Source organism: Carlito syrichta, unplaced genomic scaffold, assembly GCF_000164805.1.
Source record: "Carlito syrichta isolate Samal-C Ts95f unplaced genomic scaffold, Tarsius_syrichta-2.0.1 Scaffold315401, whole genome shotgun sequence".
Taxonomy (NCBI): Eukaryota; Metazoa; Chordata; class Mammalia; order Primates; family Tarsiidae; genus Carlito; species Carlito syrichta.
This window is the reverse complement of record NW_007259497.1, coordinates 166482-184839: the sequence shown is the minus strand read 5'-3', so window position 1 is coordinate 184839 and position 18358 is coordinate 166482. Positions and strand designations below refer to the sequence as shown.

The 18358-nt window shown below is 39.0% G+C and overlaps 1 protein-coding gene across 1 annotated transcript in view; it reads right to left on the bottom strand.

Annotated features, from left to right (window-relative positions):
* Positions 1–16854, bottom strand: part of KNL1 (kinetochore scaffold 1) — a 57913-nt gene extending 41059 nt beyond the window's left edge. Inside the window, 4 exon segments of the mRNA XM_008072734.1 lie at positions 9235–9296; positions 13388–13447; positions 14450–14489; positions 16820–16854. Of these exon segments, the coding sequence (XP_008070925.1) occupies positions 9235–9296; positions 13388–13447; positions 14450–14489; positions 16820–16854 (197 nt within the window).
* Between the last annotated feature and the right edge of the window lie 1504 nt (positions 16855–18358).

Sequence of the window (18358 nt, the reverse complement as noted above, 5' to 3'; positions counted from 1 at the left end):
GGCTGAGCCACCGAGCCCAGCTTCTTTTTATTTTTTTTGAGTTGCAGTCTCACTCTGTCGCCCAGGTTGGAGTGTAGCGGCACACTCACGGCCACCACAGCCTCGACCTCAGCCTTCGGAGTAGCCAGAACTACAGGCATGTGCTACCACGCCCGGCTAATTTTTTGATTTATTGTAGAGACATAGTCTCACCAAGTTGCCTGGGCTGGTCTTGAACCTGTGGACTCAGGCAATGCACTCGCCTCGGCCTCCCAAAGTGCTGGGATTACAGGCTTGAGCCACTGCGCCCAGCCTTAGAGTTTTATTTCAATCACAAAAAAGCTGCAAAAATTTGCACTTATAGTGTGTGTCAGGAACTGTGTTATGCTCTTTACATGCAAGTATAATGCCTATAACAATTACCACTTTATTTCCAAATGTAGATACTGGAGATCATCAAGTTTAAGTAACTCCCAAGGTCATATAACTGATAAGTGGAAAACTGAAAACTTAAACCCAAATCTGTCTGACTTCAAAGTCTGAGTTTAGAACTCCAAAGTTGTACTTGACATAGTTTTTCTTCAAATGATTTACTATAAAACAACAGAAACCTGTTTAATATAAGCAGGAGCAGTAAATGGACAATTAATTTTAAAAATGCTTATTAAAATAAGGAATCAACTGGGCACAGTAGCTTAAGCCTATAATCCCAGTACTTTGGGAGGCCAAGGCAAGAGTTTTGTCTGAGCCCAGGGGTTCAAGACCATCCTGAGCAACTTGGCATGACCCCATCTCTACAATAAATAAAAAAAATAGCCAAGTATAATGGCACTTGCCTGTAGTTCCAGCTACCTGGAAGGCTGAAGCAGAAGGATCACCTGAGCCCAGCAGGTCGATGCTGTGGTGGCTGGGAGTGTGCCACTGCACTCCAGCCTGGGCGACAGAGTGAGACTCCAATTCAAAAAAATAAAATAAGGAATCACAGTGGACTGCTACATAACTTAAACATTTTAAAAAATTAAAACACATAAATGATTTTTTTTTCTTTTGAGTCAATGTCTTACTTGTCACCCAGGCTGAAATGCAATGGCATGATCACAGCTCACTGCAGGCTTGACCTCCTGGGTTCAGATGATCCTTTCACCTTAGCCTTCTGCGTAGCTGTAACTATAGATGCATGCTACTACATCTGGTTAATTTTTTAATTTTTTGTGAAGATGAGGTCTTACTATGTTGCCTAGACTGGTCTCGAACTCTTTGGTTCAAGCAATCCTCTCACTTCGGCCTCTAAAGTGCTAGGATTACAGGTGTGAGTTTCTACGCCTGGACCATAAATGGACTTTAATTTGCAAACCTCCTAGTGTCAATGAAGTCTTTACTCTGACTATGGTCAAGGTACTGTTTTAGTGTATAAAGTGGAGTAAATACTTAAAGAAACTTGTAAAATAAGACAAATGCAGAATCCTTCTACATTTTTATGAATGATATCCCTATCTTTCCAGTCATTCCACCCATAGCAAATTAGAGAGCATTTTAAAAAATAAACGAGGCAGAGGTGAGAGGATTGCCTGAGCACATGAGTTCAAGACCAGCCTGGGCAACTTGGTGAGACCTCATCTCTATAATAAATCAAAAAATTAGCCGGGCATGGTGGTATGTGCCTGTAGTTCAAGCTACTTGGAAGGCTGAGGCAGAAGGATCACCTGAGCCCAGCAGCAGGTCAAGGCTGTGGTGGCTAAGAGCATGCCACTGCCCTCCAGTTTGAGTGACAGAGTGAGACTCCTATTCAAAAACAAAACAAAACAAAAACCAAACTTATCTTTACCAAATTTTCCCTAGACATTGAATATAATTTTCATAGAGATAATAGTCTTTGTCTTTGAGTTCATTTTCATCTGATTAAATAATATTAAATTATATAATTATATAACAACTTGATAAACAAGACAAATACTTCTTAGTAAGCCTACAATTCTCAAGATGTGAAGCTTAAGGACATGTCAGACAGAGCATTTATGTGCTGTAGGTAACAGTATGTTTTATAGGGAGAATGGGGAATGTAAGTTAAGTCTAACATTTCCATTAGGTGGGAGTAGTTAAGAGAGCTTTTATTATACTTATTTCTATATCTGGAATCCTATATTTCTTTTTCAATTAACATATTTTAACAAAGAATGTTTTTAAAAAACATGTTGTTTGATATTACTGAAAATGATATTTCCTGTGATAACATACACTCTCTTATTTTGACCATGCAATAACAATTATGACACATGTAAAAATACTCTGATAAGCCAAATGACTTAACTAAGGGCTTTTCAGTAATGAAGCCAGAACTTGTTCTAGGCTTTGAGTCTGAAATTCTAATGTCTCAGAGCCGCTGTAAGTATAGTGACTAGATTACTTCCAAGGAAAGGAAGGATGGAAAAGATTCAACAGCACTTGGGAAAGGCAATCATAAGCAGTAGAAAAACCCATAGACTAGGAATCAGGAGACCTATATTATATTTGTGACTCTGTCACTACTTAGATTACCTTGAAAAAGTCATTTCACCTCTCTAGTCTTAATAGTCTCACATATAAAATGAAGTTTTGCACTATATTCTCTCTCTAAGTTTCCTTTATTTTTTTTAATTGGTAGAGATAGGATCTCACTATGCTGCCTAGACTGGTCTTGAATTCCTAGTCCCAAGTGATGTTCCTGCCTCAGTCTTCCAAAGTGCTGGGAATACAGGCTTGAGCTGTAGCCACCTGGTCTAAGGTTCCTTTTAATTTTAACATTTGATCATCAAAAACACAAATTTGAGTAATATATTATTTTTTTCATACATCTGTATTATAGACCTAAAAAATATAATGCAATGTAATTCCACAAATAGGCATGTCAAGAAAAAAGAAAATCCCAACAATGTGAAAAACATAATAGACGATATCATAAGGATTAAAAACACTTGATGATAGCCGGGCTCGGTGGCTCAGCCTGTAATCTTGCACCTTTGGGAGGCTGAGGTGAGTAGATTGCCTGAGCCCACGGGTTCGAGACCCGCCTAGGCAACTTGGCGAGACCTCATCTCTACAATAAGTCAAAAATGAGCCGGGCATGGTAGCGTGCACCTGTAGTTCCAGCTACTTGGAAGGCTGAGGCGGAAGGATCGCCGGAGCCCAGCAGGTAGAGGCTGCGGTGGCTGGGAGCGGCCACTGCACTCCAGTCTGGGCGACAGAGTGAGACTCCAACTCAAAAAAAAAAAAAAAACCACACTTGATGCTAAATAATTCAAAGTCTGAGCCCTATCTCTATAGGTATGAGCACTTGAGCAAGTTACATAATCTAAGCCTAAATCCTCATCTACAAAATGATACAATTGTTAGAATTCAGTGAGATGATGTACATAGCAGTTAGCAATAGTGCTTGACATATTGTAAATATTTAAATTTGCAATTAATAATAAATCAAATGTGATACGAAAAAACCCTCTGTTTTCAATACATTATTTGAGGTCACAAATAATTCAAGATTACAGTGAGCTATTATAGTGCCACTGCATTCCAGACTGGCAACAGAGAGAGGCCCTGTCTCTTAAAAATAAATAATAATAAAACATCAAAAGAAAAGGGTACCTTAACTACTCAGATCAAGAAGAATGACCTAGCCAAGTGCCATGGATCATGCCTGTAATCTCAGCACTTTGGGAGGCAGAGAGGAAAGGATTGCCTAAACCCAGCAGTTCAAGAACAACCTAGGCAGCTTGGTGAGACCTCATCTCTACAATAAATTTTTTAAAAATTAGCTAGATGTGGTGGTGTATGCCTGTAGTTTCAGCTATTCGGAAGACTGAGGCAGAAGGATCATCTGAGCCCAGCAGGTTGAGACTATGGTAGCTATGATCCTGCCACTGCACTCTAGCCTGGGCAACAGAGTGAGACTCTGACTCAAAAAAAAGAAAAAAAATTTAAAGGAGTATAAAGAAAATGTGAACATATATTTAGATGCCTCAAATCAAAATTTTAGGATGTCATATATTAGGCGCACAAAGAATAGTTTGTAAACTGATATAATTAATAAAGCACATTTAGCAAAAAATATAGGGAGAACTAAATAAAAGGGCAAGATAATTATTTACTCTATTACATCATAATTGGTCAAATCAGCTAAAAATAAAAAATTGCTAAAATCTAATGCATAGTATATTGGGGGAAAAAATAGACATTACTAGTGGCATTGAAACCAATAACAAAAATGTAATGATTTGCTACAAACTGATTTTTCCTTTAAGCCTGGCAATTCTACTTTGGAGAATATAATCCCAAGGTAGTAACTCAACAGAAAAAATGTTCCTGCAGAGCTGAGGTTTTGAAAAAATAAAGAAAAAAGGTAATCAACCTTACCTAACATAGCACAAGGAACAATCAAATGACCGACAGAAAATTAGAAATGGTTATTTTTACAATTACGTGATTATACCTAAAGAAATAATGTGAAAGAAAAATCAGTCAAAACCAAGGGGGAAGGATAGAATGAGTTATTAAATCAAATCTTAGTCATATCTATTCAAGTATAAAGACAGAGGCATTCAAGGCTCTGCAGCAGATATATATCGTAGAAATGGATGCATTAGATTTCATAGCCTGATGTTATTAAATACTCTGAATCATTCAAATAATAGTTAAGATTCCATGACAAGCAAGCCATATTTACATAATTTACCTTGTTAGGTAGAATATCCTATAAGGTGTATACTCATCTGCTCAAACAAGTATTCTGATTCATTTGATTTGCTTTTTTTTTTTTCGGTCAGAGTCTCACTCTGTCACCCAGGCTGGAATTCAGTGGCACAGTCAAGGTTGTGGTCACCATGAGCGTGCCACTGCACTCCAGCCTAGGCAAGAGAGTGAGATTTCAACTAAAAAAAAAAAAAAAAAAGAGTTAAACATGACAGTTGCTCTAATGTTAAACAGTGAGGGGAGATACAACTAATAAAACTAAGAGGGGAATGAGGAGGAGCAAAAGTTGAGAGGTAAAAAAAAAAATAGTAATTGCCTCATCTATCTTAACTGACAAAGAACATCATGTAAAATGATGATACTTTAACAGAGGTTTAAGCATATATAACAGTGCAAAGATACATCATTAAAGATAATTTGAGTTAAGAAGAGAAAACAGACTAACTTTACGGTAGCTCATACATGGCCAAACACACTATACAAAGGTATACAAGGTAAATGGATACAAAAATACTCTTTTTTTTTTTTTTTTCGAGTTAGAGTCTTACTCTGTCACCCAGAGTGGAGTGCAGTGGCACGCTCCCAGCCACAGTAGCCTCGACCTGCTGGGCTCCGGCAATCCTTCTGCCTCAGCCTTCTAAGTAACTGGAACTACAGCCGTGTGCTACCACACCTGGCTAATTTTTGATTTATTGTAGAGAGGAGGTCTCACCAAGTTGCCCAAGCGGGTCTCAAACCCACGGGCTCAGGCAATCCACTCACTTCAGCCTCCCAAAGGGGGGGATTACAGGCTGAGCCACAGAGCCCGGCAAAAATACTCTTATAGCGAGACTGAGCCTAGACAACATAGTGAGGCCTCCTCTCCACAAAAAATAAAAACAGCCAAGCATGGTAGTGTATGCCTGTAGTCCCAGTTACTCAGAAGGCTGAGGCAGGAGAATCACAGGAGTTGGAGGCTGCAGTGAGCCATGATGGTGCTACTGTGCTCAGCCTGGGCCAGAGAGTGAGACCCTTGACTTAAAAAAAAAAGTATGTATAGACACAGATATATATATTTATACAGATATATTTTATGTAACATAAACCGAAATCCTGATGTTAGACTGGGTGAAATTTTTGTGTTTTTTTTTTTTTTTTTATGTTCAATAGAGTATTTGTATGTCTTTTTTGATTCAAGAAGAATCAAAGTTGTTTAATAGAGAATTTGATAGAGTTGTTTAATAGAGAGCTAAAAATTTCTAGGCTGTAAGGACATTTTGTCATTATTTATTAGATATGTTGTAGTCAGATAATTTATAACTGAATTTTATTGAAATTTTTTGTTTTTATTTATAATCAAAATTTTTCCAAATGATCCATAGGTACTTGAAAATAAGGTATATTTCATATATTCAGGATGTAAGTTTGATATATATCAATTATATTCACTTTGTGAATATAGCCACTGAGTCCAGCCAACATTTTTTTCTTTAAGGAACTTGCTAATATGGTTCTGTTTTCTTCTGACATTGAATGATTCTGTAAACTAAGGTGAATATTTTATAATATTAGAAAGTATAATTCCAAATGAGGATTAATAGTTATGACTATGTACCAGCAAATATAATATATTCATTTCCAAAAAAAACTATTGGAAATACAAAGAGAAATAAGAGTAAAATATACTATCAATGCGATGAATTTACCTCTGTACTATAATTCATGAGAGATTAAAGTTACTAATCCAAATAATATAATTCACAAGTGAATATAATTGATATATGTCAAACTATACATCCTGAATATATACAATATACCTTATTTTCAAGTACCTATGGATCTTTTGGAAAAACTGATTATAAATAAAAACACAAAAAATTTCAATAAAATCCAGATATAAATTATCTGACTACAACATATCTAATAAATAATGACAAAATGTCCCTATAACCTAGAAATTTTTAACTGTCTGTTAAACAACTCTATCAAATTCTCTATTAAACAACTTTGACTCTTCTTGAATCAAAAAAGAAATACAAATACTCTGTTGAACATCAAAAAAAAAAGTCAGTTTCTCACTGTCACCCAGGCTGGAGTGCAGTATTCATGAAAATACTACATGTAAGAATTTCAGCCAGGCATGGTGACTCACGCCTGTAATCCCAGCACTTTGGGAGGTGGAGGTAAGAGGATTGCCTGAGTACAGGGATTTGAGACCAGCCTGGGAAACTTGGCATGATCTCATCTCTATATAATAAATAAAAAAATTAGCAGGGCATGGTGGTGTGTGCCTGTGGTTCCAGCTACTTGGAAGGCTGAGGTGGAAGGATCCCCTGAACCCAGCAAGTCGAGGCTATGGTGGCTATGAGTGTGACGCTGCACTCCAGCCTGGGTGACAGTGAGAAACTGACTTAAAAAAAAAAAAAAAAAAGGCCCAGTGCAGTGGCTCAGCCTGTAACACTAGCATTTTGGGAGGCCGAGGCAAGAGGATTGCCTGAGCCCAGGAATTCAAGACCAGTCTGGGCAACTTGGTGAGACCTCATCTCTGCAATAAATCACAAAAACACGCCAGGCATGGTAGTGTGCATCTGTAGTTCCAGCTACTTGGAAGGCTGAGGTGGAAGGATCGCCTCTGTCCACCAGGTGGAAGCTGTGGTAGCCGTGAGCATGCCACTGCACTCCAGCCTGGGCAACAAGAGTGAGACTCCAACTCCAAAAAAAAAAAGTGATTAAAAATAAATTAATAAGCTATATAATAACTTAATGAATTAAATAAATTAAAAATAAATTTAAAAGTTAACTTAGAATTGACATCTACATGATACTGAATATTTTTATCTAGGAACTTGGTATTTCTTCATTTGTACAACTCTCTCTTTTTTTTTTTTTGGACATAGATAGTGTCTCATAATAATGTCCAGGTTGGTCTTGAACTCTGGCCTTAAGCAATCCTCTTACCTTGGCCTCCCAAGGTGCTGGGATTAGAGACGTGAGCCACCATATCTGGACCACTTGTACAATTCTTCCTTAGTATCTACTACTTCAGCAGCATCTTATTATTTTTATTTGTTTAAAATTCCTGGTGAAGCCAGGTGCGGTGGCTCATGTCTGTAATCCCAGCACTTTGGGAGGCGGTGGTGAGAGAATTGCCTGAGCTCAGGAGTTTGAGACTAGCCTCAGCAAAATGGCAAGACTTTGTCTCTACAATAAATCAAAAAATCACCCAGGTGTGGTGGCATGTTCCTGTAGTTACACCTACTAGGAAGGCTGAAGTGGAAGGACTGTTTGAGCCCAGCAGGTTGAGGATGCCATGGCTGTGAGTGCGCCACTATATTCCAGCCTGGGTGACAGAGTGAGACTCCAACTCAAAAAATAAATTAAAAAAATAAAATAAAATAAAATAAAATTCCTGGTGAAATTCACATGTGTTTTATTTATTTATTGTGTGATAAAGTCCTAGAAGTGAAACTAGAAGATTAAGGGGGTATTTTTTCTTTTTTGAGTCAGGGTCTCACTGTGTTGCCCAGGCTAGAGTACAGTGGAGAGATCATGGCTCATCATAGCCTCAACCTCCTAGGTTCAGGTGATCCTTCATGTCTCAGCCTCCAGAGTAGCTGAGACTAAAGGCACGTGCCACCATATCCAGTTTTTTTTTTTAATAAATTTTTTGTAGAGACAAGGTCTTGCTAAGTTGCCTAGGCTGGTCTTGAATTCCTGGGCTCAAACAATCCTCTTGCCTTGGCCTCCCAAAGTGCTGGGATTACAGACGTGAGCCATTGCACCCGGACAATGTTTTAATTTTCATATTCTTTTGAGTTTTTAGCAACAAAACATAATAGAGAAAAGAATCGTTCATCTTCTATCTAGTTTATGTATACAAAATTTATCAATTTCCATATATTAATTTTACATTCTGCTGCCTATTATCTGTAGTAGTATTTCAGTTGATATCCTTAAATTTTCCCAACATATAATCATTTAATCTGTAAGATGTACTAGGTTAACATCTCCAATACAATGTTAAATATAGTGGGTATCACTGGGAGTGTTGGCTCATGCCTGTAATCCCAGGACTTTGGGAGGCGGAAGTGAGAGGATTGTCTGAGCCCAGGGATTCGAGACTAGCCTGGGAAACTTGGCGAGACCTCGTCTCTGCAATAAATCAAAAAATTAGCTGGGAGTGGAGGTGCATGCCTATAGTTCTAGCTACTTGGAAGGCTGAGGCGTAAGAAAGATCGCCTGAAACCTGGAGGTCGAGCCTGTAGTGGCTGTGAGCATGCCATTATACTCCAGCCTAGGCAAAAGAGTGAGACTATGATTAAAAAAAAAAAAAAAAATCCCCCAAAAATAAATACAGTGGATACCATTGTTTTGTTGTTGACTTTAGAAGGAATGCTTTCCTTGTTTCTCTTTTAAACGTAATACTGAATAACAATATTTTAAATAACCACTCTCTAATATTTATCTAATTAAAACACAGATTATCCAAGTCAATACAACATATTTGGCTTGATACACAAAAATGCATTTTAATTATTTCTCCTTTTAACTTACTTTATAGTATCTGCAAAGCTGACTCGACGAGAGTTTTTTTTATTTCTTAAAGCACTGGATTCCTGAGAACAGAGAATATATAGTATGATTGTTAATAAAATCACTGTGAATTAGTTGCTAGAGTACTATAAGCAGATGAAGTCTTATTCTGAATTAATTCTTCACTAGTTGTAATGTGTGTCAGAATTTCCATCTTTTTTTGTTTTGGTTTTGAATTGAAGTCTCACTCTTGTCACCCAGGCTGGAGTGCAGTGGCACGCTCACAGCCACCGCAGCCTCGACCTACTGGGCTTAGCTGATTCTTTCACCTCAGCCTTCCAAGTAGCTGGGACCACAGGCATGCACCATGCCATGCCTGGCTAATTTTTTGCTTTATTGTAGAGATGAGGTCTCGCCAAGTTGCCCAGGCTGGTCTCAAACCCGTAGGCTCAGGCAATCCTCTCACCTTGGTCTCCCAAAGGGCTGGGATTATAAGTATGAGCCACCGCGCCCGGCCTGAGAATATACTATTTTTAATTTCCTTCCACACCTTCCTCAAAAAGAGCAAACATTTCTACTCACGTAGATACCATGCTTAATAAACAAACAAAAATCTACAGAGAATTTTACTGGGTTAATTCTGAAAACCTGAGCATAAGTTTTTTTATAAGAAAAAATCAGAAATGGTATCCCCTCTGCATCAAGCAGTCTATGTGGTTAAGGACCTAGCAAATACTACAGGTAGCCCTTGGCTTAAAATGGCAATGATAGCCGGGCTCGGTGGCTCAGCCTGTAATCCCGCGCTTTGGGAGGCTGAGGTGAGTGGATTGCCTAAGCCCGCGGGTTCGAGACCTGCCTGGGCAACTTGGCGAGACCTCATCTCTACAATGAATCAAAAAATTAGCCGGGTGTGATAGCGCATGCCTGTAGTTCCAGTTGCTTGGAAGGCTGAGGCAGAAGGATCGTCGGAGCCCAGCAGGTCAAGGCTGCAGTGGCCGGGAGCGGCCACTTTTCTCCACTCTGGGCGACAGAGTGAGACTCTAACTCAAAAAAAAAAAGGCATTGATAATACTGACATGGTAAAACTGAGGTTAACAAATACAAATATTTTTCTTACCAAAAAAAAAAACAAAAAAACAAAAAACCAACCCCTGAAATTCGTGTGGTATATTGGAAAGAGTACTGAACTAGAAATTAGGGGATTAGAGTTTCAATTTGAGGTCTACCACTAGCTAGTTGTGTGGCTTGGACAAAACATTTAAGCTCTCTGGACCTCATATTTCTCATGTGTAAAATGAAGAAACTAGAGTCAAAATTACTGGTTAGGTTCTATTTGTTTTAAAGTTCTATGAGGCTATTGGGGAGGGCAAGGTGGAAAGATCTTTTGAGTCCACAAGTCCAAGTTCAGCCTAGGCAATATAGCGTGGCCCAGTCTCTTTAAAAAAACAAAACAAAACAAAAATGCAGCTCTATGAATCTGCATTTACTCATTCAATACTCATTCAATTAAAAGAATAACTAAGCCGGGTTCAGTGGCTCAGCCTGTAATCCCGTGCCTTTGGGAGGCTGAGGTGAGTGGATTGCCTGAGCCCACGGGTTCCAGACCCGCCTGGGCAACTTGGCGAGACCTTATCTCTACAATAAATCAAAAAATGAGCCGGGCGTGGTAGCGCGTGCCGGTAGTTCCAGCTACTCGGAAGGCTGAGGCGGAAGGATCGCCAGAGCCCAGCAGGTCGAGGCTGCGGTGGCCGGGAGCGGCTACTGTACTCCAGTCTGAGCGACAGAGTGAGACTCCAACTCAAAAAATAAATAAATAAAAGAATAACTGCTGGGCATGGTGGCACACACCTATAATCCCAGCTACTTGGGAGGCTGAGGCAGGAGGATTGCTTGAGCCCAGGAGTTCAAGACTAGCCTAGGAAACATACTGAGACCTCAGTAACAAAACAAACAAACAAAAAACAAAGTTTTTAAAGTCACTGCAAAAGTTAAAAAACAAAAACACATACCAGAGCCAGAGCCTATGCTGGGTGATGAAAAAATAGTAGTAAAGGAAACAGATGCAATCTGTACTCTACTGGAGATTAGATTAATGATGAGAAAGACATAAAAACAAAAATTCACAAAAATATAAAATTCAAAGGCTGATAAGTACAATGAAGAAAAACTACATAAGAGATCTTATTTAACCTGAGAATCACAGAAGATTCCTTTGAGGCAGTATATTTGAAACCTGAAGGATTCGTTAGAAGTTAGCCAGATGAAGAGTTGGGTCAACCAGAGCTGAGTTTAGGCAGAATGTGTGCAGAGGTCCTAAAGCAGGAAAAGGCTTGATGTATTACAGAAACAAAAAGATTATAGAGGCCAAAGCAGAGTGAGCAACCAGAATTATATGGTCTCTAAAACTATATGCATTTTATCAATAACCAAAATGTATTGAAAATCAACTATGTACCACACACAATAAATATAAAATACACATGATAAAATTCCTACCCTCGGCTGGGCACAGGGGCTCACACCTGTAATCCCAGCACTTTGGGAAGCCAAGGTGGGAGAATCGCTTGAGCCCAGGAGTTCGAGACCAGCCTGGGCAGCATAGCAAGGCTTCATCTCTATAAAAAAGAAAAACATAGATTTAAAAAGAGAAAAAAAAGTAGGGCTCAGTGGCTCAGCCTGTACTCCCGCGCCTTTGGGAGGCTGAGGTGAGTGGATTGCCTGAGCCCGCGGGTTCGAGATCCGCCTGGGCAACTTGGTGAGACCTCATCTCTACAATAAACCAAAATGAGCCTGGCATGGTAGTGCGCACCTGTAGTTCCAGCTGTTTGGAAGGCTGAGGCGGAAGGATTACTGGAGCCCAGCAGGTCGAGGCTGCGGTGGCCGGGAGCGGCCACTGCACTCCAGTCTGGGCGACAGAGTGAGACTCCAACTCAAAAAAATAATAAAAAGAGAAAAAAAGTTTATACCCTCAAAGAGTTCTTAATTTAGAATGGAAAAAGGTAAACAATTACAATAGAAGGTGTTAAGGGATGATTTTCTGAGAGAAGTAATGCCAAAGCTGAGTTTTGAAGGATAAGGAGAAATTAACCAAATAAAGAAGCAGGGTACAGATTTATGATAAAGCAAGTATGAAAAAGTGTTAATTGTAGAATCTAGGTGATGAATATATGACCCTTCACTCTAAGATTCTTTCTACTTTTTGGTATAGCTTAAAAATTTTTTTTTTTTGAGTCCCACTCTCACCCAGGCTGGAGTGCAGTGGCATGTTCTCAGCCATTGCAGCCTTGACCTTCCGGGCTCAGGCAATCCTTCCACCTCAGTCTTCCAAGTAACTGGAACTACAGGTGTGTACCACCACACGTAACTAATTTTTTGATTTATTATAGAGACAAGTTCTCACCAAATTGCCCAACTGGTCTCAAATCCCTGGTCTCAGGCAATCCTCTGCCTCAGCCTCTCAAAGTGCTGGGATTACAGCTTGAGCCACTGTGCCCAGCATATTTTTTAAATTTTTAAAATAAAATGTTAGGATAAAAATGAGAGACTAGTCATCTAGATAGAAGGAAGAGTATATATTCCCCAAACACAACAACTCATGTCTTATTTGGGGAATAGTAAGCAATTTTTAATAGTGGGCTACATATGTAAGAGTGGCAAGAAAGAAGGCTGGAAAAGTAAATAGAGGTTAGAAATCATGAATGTTGGTTGAGTGCAATGGCTCATGCTTATAATCCCAGCACTTTGGGAGGTTGAGGTGAGAGCATTTCCTGAGCCCATGGGTTTGAGACCAGCCTGGGCAAATTGGCGAGACCTCATCTCTACAGTAAATTAAAAAAAAAAAATTAGCCAGGCATGGTGATGTGTGCCTATAGTTCCAGTTACTTGAAAGGCTGAGGCGGAAGGATCACCTGAGCCCAACAAGTTGAGGCTACGGTGGCGGGAAGTGTGCCACTGCCCTCCAGCCTGGGCGAGAGAGAGTAAGACTCCAACTCAAAGAGAAAAAAAATCATGAATGCCAGCAAGTATTTGGATTTTAACCTAAAGGTCATGGAATGCTTACTTGTACACATTCAAGTGGGAATTATTTATGATGCTCTCTTTTCATATAGCTAATAAAGTTTCTGACTTTTATCACTGAAAATAGTAACCTATAGAGCACTTGTAACCACCTTACCTGAACTGTTTCATTTCCGCTTCTGAGGTCCTGAAGAGGACTCCTTGGAGGTTTCAAAATCTAAAGGTAATAACTAGAATTATTTTTAAAAACTGGCATATTTATTAAGAATCAGTTTATTTCAAGTTACACCATGAGTAGAAAAGGAAAATTTCCATAAAAACCTCTGAAACTCCTCAAATTCATAGAGGTCAGGGTTATAGTATGTGGCAGATTTAAATATCTATTTAAATCTATTCCCTTCTATCTGCCCACCCTCCCCAATTATTTTACTCTTATCCCATGTGGTCTGAGTAAAGTTACACATCAACTCTAGGTACAACTTGTAGCCCTGTCCAGAACAATCTGATATTTTCTTGTCAATGATTGGTTCAAGAATGAGGACCCCTCCAAAAATAACAAAAACAAAAACAAAAAGAATGAGAACTTGACTCATATCAGGATAATCAAGTCAACATTATCCAATTCTGAGTCTTTTCTATCTTGAGGAAAAAGACACTATATTTTAGGTAGGTCTTGAATCCGGAAGTAAAAAGAGCAAGATATACCACAGTTATCACAGGGAGAGAGTCTATCTACTGACAGAGATTACTCAAAAGAAGTAGTCAGAGCAAAAAAAGAGAAAAGAAATTCTAGAAGTGGTGACAATGTTAAAAACTCCTGGTCAGTGAGTTCTGCAAAAGTCATCTCTATCTTTGAATTTTTTTGTATCATAACCCAATACATTTTGTACTTATATCAGTTTGGATTGGATTTTTGTCTCTTGCAGCAGTTTTGTAAACCAGGTTAAATATTTGCTTTAAATAGCTTTATTGAAGTATAACTTACATAGCATAAAATTCATAAAACTACTATGAAGCTCATAAGATATGCATTCTAAATGCATAATTCATAAGATTATACAGTTACAGAATTATGAAACGTGGTTAAATATTTAAGTCTTTATCCAGAGATCAATAGGAAGCCAGTGTGGGTGAGATGGTGAAGCTAGAGTCAAAATTACTGTGATATGTAGTTATTATTCAATAAAAGTAACAATTAATTTAAGCAAATCTTTCTTACTGAGGAATGCCGTCTTCTAACAGGTCTGTCTATATTGTCACTGAAAAAAGAAAAAAGATTTATGTACACATTGATAAAAGACTGAATTTCTAAAATCCACAGCACCCCTTACGTGCTTTTCTTTTCTGACCTGTTGGGTTCAGATGATCCTTCCGCCTCAGACTTCCAAGTAACTGGAACTACAGGCACACACCACCAAGTCAGGCTAATTTGATGTATTGTAGAGATGATGTCTTGCCAAGTAGCCCAAGCTGATTCTGAACTTGTGGGCTCAGCCAGTCCTCTCACTTTGGCATCCCAAAGTGCTGGGATTATCGGCGTGAGCCACTGCACCCAATTTACATGCTTTTCAATTGACTATCACTTTCACTTAGCACACTGGCTGGCGAAATTTATATTACAAGATTTTAAATTCCATATTTAGGAATTCAATATTTAAAAATACACATTGTGCACTATAAGACTTTCTCTTAAATAATAATTAGCACATAGCCAGGTGCAGTGACTCACACCTGTAATTCCAGCACTTTGGGAGGCAGAGGTGAGAGGATTGCCTGAGCTCAGGGGTTAGAGACCAGCCTGAGCAACATGGTAAGACCTTGTCTCTACAATAAAAAAAAAAAAAAAAAAAACCCAGCTGGGAATATGCCTGTGGTTCCAGCTACTTGGAAGGCCGAGGCAGAAGGCTCTCCTGAGCCCAACAAATCCAGGTTACGGTGGCTGTGAGCATGCCACTGCACTGTGGCCTGGGTAACAGAGTGAGACTCTGACTCAATAAATAAATAAATAATTAGTACAACAAAATTTACCATAGTCACAGAGGCACAATAACATAAAATAAATGGGATATAGCTGGGCTCGTTGGCTCAGCCTATAATCCCGCGCCTTTGGGAGGCTGAGGTGAGTGGATTGCCTGAGCCCGCAGGTTCGAGACCTGCCTGGGCGGCGAGACCTCATCTCTACAATAAATCAAAAAATCAGCCAGGCGCAGTAGCGCATGCCTGTAATTCCGGCTACTCAAAAGGCTGAGGCGGAAGAATCGCCGGAGCCCAGTAGGTCGAGGTTGCGGTGGCCTGGGCGACAGAGTGAGACTCCAACTCAAAAAAAAAAAAACAAAAGATAAATGGGCTACAAATCAAGAAACTCTAGTTTTGGTTTTACTGAAATGTGATTTTTTTACACCAGGTTTTAAAAATTCAAATGCCTATGAGGCCAAACAGATAATTTGCTATGTGTAAAAAAAAAAAAAAAAAAAAAGGTAGTGTTGAGACTATAATGCCCTGGAGAATGCCTGCCTCATCTGAAGGTCACAACTATTCCTTTGCTCTGGTTAATTGTCAAACAAGAATGTGAGCCCAGTGCTGACACACTTGATTTTTCAAGAGAAGGTGAAAATTCAATTGTTATACAAGATCTTGAGATTTTGACATTTTGGCAACTAATTCAAAACTTTAAAAACATGGTGGCTCATGCCTATAATCCTAGCTAAAGTAGGAGGATCACTTGAGGCCAGGAGTTTGAGACCAGCCTGTGCAACTCTCCATAAAAAAAAATTTTTTAAACCATAAAACAAAAACAAAAAATGTGTTAAAGCCAGGAGCAGTGGTTTGGCCTATAGTTCTAGCTACTCAGGAGGCTAACATAGGAGACTCACTTGAGCCTAGGAATCCAATTCTAGCTTGGGCAACATAACAGAACCCTGTCTCTAAAAAATAAAAACATGTGTAGGACAAAAACATTATGGCTGTAAGCTGCAAAAAGGCCACAAGTTTGTGATGTCAATTTTATTTTATTTATTTATTTTTTTTGAGTTGGAGTCTTACTCTGTCGCCCAGACTGGAGTGCAGTGGCTGCTTCCGGCCACCGCGGCCTCGACCTGCTGGGCTCCGGCGATCCTTCCGCCTCAGCCTTCCAAGTAGCTGGAACTACAGACGCCTGCTACCATGCCCGGCTAATTTTTTGATTTATTGTAGAGATGAGGTCTCGCCAAGTTGCCCAGGTGGGTCTTGAACCCACAGGCTCAGGCAATCCACTCACCTCAGCCTCCCAAAGCACAGGATTACAGACTGAGCCACCGAGCCCGGGTTATGATGTCAATTTTTCATATATCATTTCATCGTCCTAGGCCTCAATTTTTTCCGTAAATTGAAGAGATGGAAGGTGGGGTCTAAAGTCTCATTCAGTTTTTATTCTAGGTAAGTTTATACAAAGATATGGCAATGGCAAGAGGGCTATGATTTTGTAATATTTACTTCTTTTCCCTGAACACAATGGAAAAAGATTTCAGAAGTTATTAATAGGTCTTACTAGTTGGAAAAATATCTTTCCCTAATAAAGTATAACATTTTTAGCTACATTAAATTAACTTACTTTTCTTCATTAGCCTCTGAAGACACCATATCCATTTTTGAAGCAAACTTTTTTCTGTAACAAATACACAGTATGAGAAAAGATGAGGAAAAAAGGAAGAGAAATTATAATCTATAAAGAGATTAACAGTATAATTGTGATTTTAGGGTTACTTTCTGAAGGAAAAACAAACAAAAAACTACACCGTGGGGATGTAAAACATGAGACATATTTAAGGAGTTTGAGCCACTTTGTTACAATCAATACTTCTGGAAAATTCTCATACTTGAGATAAAAAGTTAGTCACTAACTCTGATCATAATGATATGGACTTTACTGATTCAAGTAAAAATTTGTCCTAGCTTATAAGAGTTTATGAATTACATAATAACTCCTCAAATGGAAGTCAACTAGCTATCTAAATACAGCAGAATTGCATTATATGCATATTTATCTTAGGAAAGTTCAAATATAAGCATTCAGCAAAAAAAAACAACAAAAAAAACCAGTAAGACATAAAAAATAAACTTTAAATAGGCAGCTTATTATGCTTGAAATTTTACTCAGTGAGTATTTGTTCTGCGTAAGAGTATGAAATAAATAAGGGGCATAACTTGAAGTTTCCTCAAGAGGTCCAGTTCCTGCCTCTCTATACCTATGCTAGATTTTCACTTTATGCATTAACTTTAGAACCTCACTCTGGGTTTAAAAAAAATGTCATTGCAGATTCCAAAAAAAAGAATAGCTACAAATTTTGACACAACTTATATTAGCATTTCTACCATAACACTAATTTTTTTTTTTCTGAGTTGGAGTCTCACTCTGTGGCCCAAGCTGGAGTGCAGTGGCCTGCTCACAGCCACCGCAGTCTCGACCTGCTGGGTTTAGGTGATCCACCTCAGCTTTCCAAGTAGCTTCATGAAACTACAGGCGCACGCTACCACGCCCAGCTTACTAAATTAATACAATATAAACTGTGAGAATCAATGTTCACGCGTTAACAATAACTTAAGAAAACAGACACCTAAAAGATATTTTATATGCTTTCATTATACACAACAAAAGCCAAATTAGGAAACAATACTTCATAATGAGCCAAACTGAAATAAAAGACTGCTGACCAAGCAAGATGGATCAGGTCTGCAACCCTTAATTTTGGGAGACCAAGGAAGATTGCTTGAGCCCAGGAGTTCAAGACTAGCCTAGGCAACATAACAAGACCCTGTCGCCACAAAAAAAATTTTTTTTAATCAGCTGGGTGTAGTGACATGCACCTGTAGTTCCAGCTACACGGGAGGCTGAGGTCAAAAGAGATTTCAGCGAGCAGTGATTGTGCCACTACACTCCTACCTGGTTATTTATTCTAGTTTTTATGTCCAGTAGAAGGGGTTTATTATGTAAGCCTGGTTAAATCGCTGGGTTTTTTTAATTTGTTTGTTTGTTTTTGATTTGGAGTCTCACTCTGTCACCCAGACTGGAGTGCAGTGGCCCCTCCTGGCCACCGCAGCCTCGACCTGCTGGGCTCCGGCGATTCTTCTGCCTCAGCCTTCCAAGTAGCTG